A 7,099-nucleotide genomic window follows, 5' to 3' on the forward strand; every position below is an offset into this window, starting at 1 on the left:
AGGTGTATTACGAAATGTAGGTGAATCCATAAGTCATACATTTTTCACTACATTACCCAGAATGCCTTTGTTGAAGGTAAAAAAATCGAATGTTGTTTAATTTAGTTACCTTTTGACATTATGCTAATAGAATCATGTTCTAGTCCCGTCTGGACAGGCGAAGAGGAGGATAGTGTGATGAAGGAGGGACATGAGTGCAGCGAGTGAGATGAGTGTACAGTCACTGTGTATCAGCGATAATCTGTCGTGTCTAATTGTGAGGATCGACCTATTCAAATGATCTGTGATTATAAACACACACTGGAATTCACAAGATGATGCGGATGTTTGTTGGATTTAGGGGGCGGGGTTTGGATGCTGTCAGACCTTTTTCATGTCTTTATGAACCTGACTGATATCGGCCACACGTGCGGTATTTAAACCACAGCGATCCTGAATTCCGAAATCTTATTGGTTAGAATATTAATGCGCTCGTTCTAATACCAATTATCTATATATAATTAGTAATACTATATTAGTCTAATACTAATAATTATATATCATTATTATAGGAAATGTCTTTAGGACAGTGAACATTACGCTTTTTGGCTTCTTGTTGAAATTTAAATAAAGCTGAGGTTTTGTTTTTTGTTTAGTTTTTTAAAAGAGAGAGAGAGAGAGAGACAGAGAGAGAGAAAAAAAAGAAAGAGAGGAAGGCAAGAAAACGCTTGTTAACCGTGTAAATGATTCCAGGAACTAACTTTTCTCTTTTCTTTTTCCACCATCATTAGGTCGTTACACCCCAGGCCGCAGTTATACAAAAATAATCCTCTTGGGATTAGGGATAAGCCGTGCCGTGCCGTATCGCACCACCCTGCCGTGGATTATTTTCATATAACTGAACTGTCTGTCACATTAATTCTTACATAAAGATTATTATCAGTCCAATAAATACCTTCAACTCAGCTTCATCAAGGTCACATCCCCGGTTCAGCTCAGTGGGAAATCTAAGCTGATTTCAGTGAAAGATGACACTGAGCCACATAACTCTGCACACACTCCCGCCAGAATGGAAAATGAGTCATGGATGTTTTGCTTTTTTTTTATTTTAGATGATGATGATGATGATGATGATGATTCTTATAGGAAAACACTTCACAGGATCTTGATCATTTTTTTTTTTTGCTAAATCTCTATTTAAAAAGAAGAATCACTTCTATATGTACAAAATTAGTTTGTAGGTAAATATATAATAAATGATCGATCCTGATCTAAAACTACACCACTGCGGTCATAAACTATGTCGCATGTTATAAATTTGTTTATAATCTTTTCATCTGAATTAAACACCGACCCTGAACAAATTGATTTTGTCTGAGATCCCAGACGTGTATAATGAAGTCGTATCAGACACGTGTGCAAACAGGCCAGTCTGTTTATTGTCCCGCTCGCATCGAGTGTGTTCGTGACGTTAAGTCGTTTAAATCCTGTCTGTTTTCACTGAACACACACACACACACACACACACACACACACACACTGCTCTGAAAGGAGCGGACACTCTCTACCGATGCCGACATGGAAATTAAATCAGGTCGACGGTTCGGTTCAGCAAACATCTCAGCTTTAGAAATGACAACTACAGATTTTTATCTGACTCTTTATCAGAATAGAGCTTTTTTATTTTTTAAAATAAAATATTAATGTTGATGTTAAATCACTCCATGGAGTCATGGCAATAAATAGAATCTGTTCTTCTCTGTACATATTAATCCCACATCTAGGTAACTCGCACATTTAACATTAAGACATTTAATAGCACTAATAGTTTCGAGTCACGTCCACAGATCGCTTTTACTGGGGACCCGAAGCATTATAGAGAGAAAACTACTCTTTATAAAAAGGTTCCTGCCAACACCCGAGTGTCTCCTAGACAAGCAGATACACCAGCAAAATGATGCCAATCATTAATGCCAACATTCTCAGATCAGACCATGCAGCCTTGGAGTTGTCATGGGCAACCAACCATCCTTCTCACCTCACATGGTTCACCTGACTCGCTTCTCCTGTACAGCATCAGGAGGATCAGGAGGCCATGTTTACCCCCAAAGGTCACTCAGGTGTTTAATTATTGCATTGCTGACTCACAGGTCTGCCCTGTGCACCATCTGACCCCTGAAACTGATCCAGAACGCAGCAGCACAGCATGTTTTTAACCCAAACGCCACGTAATCCTCCACCACCACCTCTGACCAGCTCCTTCCTGAAGACACTTAGCGAACCCTGCTCTGATTAAAAACACATTTACATTTAGACATTCGGCAGACGCTCTCATTCAGAGCGACTTACAAAATACACAGTCTTTGTACAGCAGGACTTGACCCACCAGATCTCAGGTCAGAAGGAGGACATGGACATCAAGGCTCTTCTCTGGCCTGAGGCTCAGGTGTAGGAATGAACTCCTCCAGGATGAATATCTGAGTCACTGGCTAGTTTGTAAGAAGTCTGAGGTTCTGACGCTTCACGGCATTTTCTCATTAATTTGCATTAATTAGCAGTTTTTGCTTGATATAAGAATAAAATGTGGCTGATTGGATATCAGAGGAAAAGAATAATCAAATTCTGTAACAAACAAAAAAGAATAAGACTAGAAGATGTTATAATCTTTTTAATAATTTTTTTATATTTATATAATCTATATATACAGTAAATATAATTCCATATATATATATTTCAGATATAAGTATTTATTTATTTTTTTAAATACTGTTGGGTTGATAAATAAACACCAAATTCAAATTTTTATAATTCAGATATTGGCACGCATCCTCTTACCGAGCTCATACATGCCATTTACTGCAGTTAGTCTAGATAAATACACTTAAATACAAATGTTACATTTAATAGTTAAATCAAGAAGTTTAAATCACAAATGTCAAAATAATCACAACCTGGTTGTTTTTTTATAAAATTGTGCAGCCCTGATTATATTAATATTTCTTTTTACTATTTTTATTCTGGTAATCCTAGTAGCTTTAAAAGGAAAAATATGTGCTGATACATGATTCAGTACCAATAAATTAAAAGTGCTAATGTGCAAATCTCAAGTTGAAAGAACAAAAAAAACTCTTTAATAAAAAAAAAATGTGTCGTTTCTGTTCCCTCAGTGTCATTTAATCATTAAAACGTTTCTCTCTCCTTATTCATCCTTATTATCGGCTCTTTATGTTAATTCTGCTCCTCAGTTGTTGGTACTCCACCCCGAGTCGCTTCTGATCAATTACTTTAAATTGGAGGAGATTCTGGGGCGCAAACCGTACCTGTGCCATGTCCAGATTATTCACCATAAAGGATTCTAGAGACAAAAAAACTAAATAATGTAGACAAATGCTTAAGTTATTCTGCAAAAAGGAGAAAATTTGCTGACTGAGTAATGAATGCACGTCCTTTGTCAGCAGCTGTCTTTAACCAGAGATGGTGTTATGATGTTAATGCCTGTTTTATGGCATGAATAAAAGATATTAATTTATTTTGGTAAATGACAAAAACAGAACATATTCTCATACATATGTGCTGTTAATTAAATCCTTCTTGAGTTTAATTAACAAAATAACTGTTTTACATTTGTACTTCTTAATTCAGCTCTATTTTGATGAATTCAGATGTCCCCCCTCCCCACAAGCACCCACCCAACCCCCCTCCTCACACACACTCATGCACACACATAGTCCTACCTGCTGTAGGTGAAGGTGGAGGAACACGGTTGAGACTTGCTGGCCCTCTGCATCCCTGACACATCCCCAAAACCATTTCCTTGAACCCAGCCATCAGCACCAGGGGGCAAAGTGCCAAACAAGCCCAACACCGGCTTCTGGTCCGGTAAAGAGGTACTGACTCCATAGTGGTATGACGGGCTGTCCATGCTCAGACTGATGGACGAGACAGGGTGCCCGGGCATGGCTGCCATCTGACAGTACCCTCTCCTCTCGTTTTCCTGCTTGATCACACCAGGTGTGCACAACTGAATAAAATCAGCATCCTTCTCCGTCTTAATGACAGGAACATTAACGTTTTGTTCCAGAGTCTGCTGTGGATGTGCTTTATCATTTCCGTTAATGTTTTCTCCAGCCAGAGCAGGTTTAGTCTCCTTCAGCATGCTGCTGCCTACCACCTCCTCCACAGCCAGGGACGGGAAAAAAGCATCAACGTTTGTCACACAAAACTCGCTGAGGTCTGAAAGAGATCCAGGTAGCTCCAGACTCTGTAGGATATCCATCGTGTTCTCTTCTATCAGTCTGTCGTTTCCAGACTCATCTTTTTCTGTCTGATCATAGGAGCTGAAGTCATAGTCAGATTTATCCAAGGGGGAAAACTCCTCCATTTTGAATGCGAATGTGTCCGGGGTTCTGAAGTCTTCTGAGGTACGGTTCAAATCCGCGATGCTCTCGTCCAAAAGTGTCAGGTTATCCTTGAGATGAAAGCCTTCCTTCGGCCTTTGCTGCATCTTGGAGGCTTTAGTGTCCTGCTCCTGGTTGTTTTGTCCCATCTGTGGCTCCCTGTGAACGTTAACGCTGCTCAGTCCATTTGAGACGTCGGTGGAAGAGGAGCTGGTGGGTACGGTGCTCCCCGGGGTCTGCAGCAGGCCTCTCGTGGGTAAAGATATATTCTTGGCTGGATTATTGCTGAGGTTCAGCCAACAATCCATCTCTCAAGGCTGTGACATGGAAAGATAAGGTCATTAGTAACTAAAGAACATCTCACAGATGACACATTTGCGTTTATTTGTCGATAATAATTATATTAATAATTATCTACAATAGTACAATTCTGATAATAATAATAATACAACTCTCTCCAGTCTAAATACTAGACAATACACAGCTTTATACACAGTTTCCTGAAAACCGTGTCTCTCAATGATAAGCAGCACTTATTCAATATTTTATTCAGTAACATAAAAATTAACCTTTTAGAGCCAGAGACACTTTATGAAGTAAAAGACATTTACCATCATGTGACCCTTCACTCGCTTAAATGTGTTTAAAACACTGTGTCATATTAACACCAGTTCCTGGTTTGTTTAAAACTTATTGTTTAAAACTTGTTTTCCATTATGCCATTTTCCTTTACTGTACGTTAACCATGCTCTCATCATGACCACCATATGACTAACATGACAAACACCATGAAAATAATAAAGAATAACCACGACAACACTGATACTAGGTGATCCCGCATGTAATTATTGAATGAAATTAAACAAGAAATAAATAATTAAGAATAATGTCAGAAGCCAAAACATTTTAGTGAATGTCTGTGTTTACATGTACAGCTTGTATATTTATTAACATATAATACATGAACACATGAACACAGTATATTTATATATTGTCTTGGGAATAATATTATGTTAATACAATGATCACATCACAGTAATTATTTATGTAATATAGTTCTCTTAGGAGACAAAAAATAGATTAAAAAAAAAGCATTTAAAAAGATGACTTTGTAAAACTAAGGCATGAATGTCATGTGTCTGAGGTTTAAGCTGCACACTATAACAACTCATTCGCATCTGTGAATCTCCCTGAGACCATCCCTTCCCTGTGACTGTTAGTAAACTCTTTCTAAAGTGCAAAATGTTAAAAAAATCTGTAATGCATGATTAATAAATATCACATACAGAATTAGTGCAACCTGTTGGCTGTGCAGAGCTACTGCAGTCCAAAGCCCAGGCTTACCGAGGCGGGAACTCGTCAAACAGCTCGGAAATATCGATCAGAAGCCCCTAATCTCAGCGCGGGGTGGATCCCCATGGGTCACAGTGCTGGGTCGAATCCATGGGATCCAGTCCCACAGCTGTCACTTTAGATCCGATCCGATCCGATCCACTCTGACAGATGGCATGAAGTTGTTGTTGTTGTTGTTGTTGTGTCAGAGAAATGAAACAGAGAGAAAGAGTGAAAAGAAAGAAGACAAGAAGGAGAGACGGGTGTGTTCTTACCTGCGACAAATATTCAGGAAGTGACCGAGATCATTTCAGTCTGTCCTGGGTAAAAAAAACGGAATAAATCCGACTGTGTCTTCTTGAATTCACGAGCTGCGTCTTTACTTCCCCCGCAGGCACGCACGCAAACACACACACACACACACACTCTCTCTCTCTCTCTCTCTCTCACACACACACACACACACAGGGGTTATGTATCTAGCTCAAACCCTTTAAACCTGTAAAATCTGGTCTGAGTTAAAGCAGTCTGACGCGCAGAGATCAGACAGTCAGCGCGCTCCGGCTCGAGCTGTTACACATCACACACACATCACACACACGCGCGTGCGCGCGCGCGTTACGTAAGACGCTTCCGACTCAACAGATTAGACGCGAAACCATCCACAGACTGAGCAACAGACAGACAGGCAGACGGACTCACATGTCTAGCGGGGTGTTGACAGAGTGAACACCTCTCCAAACCCTGCGCGCGCACACACACACACACACACACACGCGCGCGCGCGCGCGCGCTCCCGAAACAACCCAAGTCCGTGTCATCAGATCAGACGCGTCATGCCTGGATCAGACGGCAGATTGGACGCAGAATTCCACAAACTCTCTCTCTCTTTCTCTCTCACACACACACACACACACACAGTCCGTTATGCAAAAGTGCACAAAACTGTGGATTGGAGCACGGTCCCGCCTGACACGCGCGCATGTTTGTTACATTGTATCGAGGTTGTTTCCTTTGATCTTGTTGCGCTCTGATGATTAAAGTTGAAGTTAAAAGAAATAAAAAAGTTGCGAGGAGCGGCGCGCGGGAGGGGCGGGGGGGGGGGGGGGGAAATAGGGGGGAGTGGCGCAGCTCTCTCTGGTAGATGATAAACCGGGCGAAGTGCGCGCGCTAACGGAAGAGAAGCGGGAAGCTCGCGCTGTGCGTCGGGATTTAAAATAAAAGCACCCCGAGGTGCGGACAGTTGAGATAACGCGAGGCAGGGTCACGGTGCATGACGTCACTCCCGCGTCTCAGAGTTATTAAACTCGGATCAAAGACTCTGAACTGCTTGATACGGACCAGAGCTCCGAACGCGCATGCGCACCAAACCCTGCCTCTTCTTTACAGCT

General features: G+C 41.0%; 1 protein-coding gene across 3 annotated transcripts in view; it reads right to left on the reverse strand.

The window, feature by feature from the left end:
- The window catches only part of LOC128507542 (glucocorticoid receptor-like), a 58,963-nt gene extending 52,186 nt beyond the window's left edge, over positions 1–6,777 (reverse strand). Inside the window, exons 1-3 of one of the 3 annotated variants that reach the window (XM_053478541.1) lie at positions 5,984–6,777; positions 5,721–5,872; positions 3,714–4,693 (exon numbers count right to left, since the gene is read on the reverse strand). In XM_053478541.1, coding sequence (XP_053334516.1) covers positions 3,714–4,684 — 971 coding nt within the window. In that variant the 5' untranslated portion in view covers positions 4,685–4,693; positions 5,721–5,872; positions 5,984–6,777. Of the gene's footprint in view, positions 1–3,713; positions 4,694–5,662; positions 5,873–5,983 lie in introns of all 3 variants that reach the window. The other 2 variants (XM_053478540.1, XM_053478539.1) reach the window with 2 other exon arrangements.
- Positions 6,778–7,099: the final 322 nt, after the last annotated feature.

The sequence above is a fragment of the Clarias gariepinus genome, chromosome 19 (assembly GCF_024256425.1).
Source record: "Clarias gariepinus isolate MV-2021 ecotype Netherlands chromosome 19, CGAR_prim_01v2, whole genome shotgun sequence".
In the NCBI taxonomy this organism is placed as follows: domain Eukaryota; kingdom Metazoa; phylum Chordata; class Actinopteri; order Siluriformes; family Clariidae; genus Clarias; species Clarias gariepinus.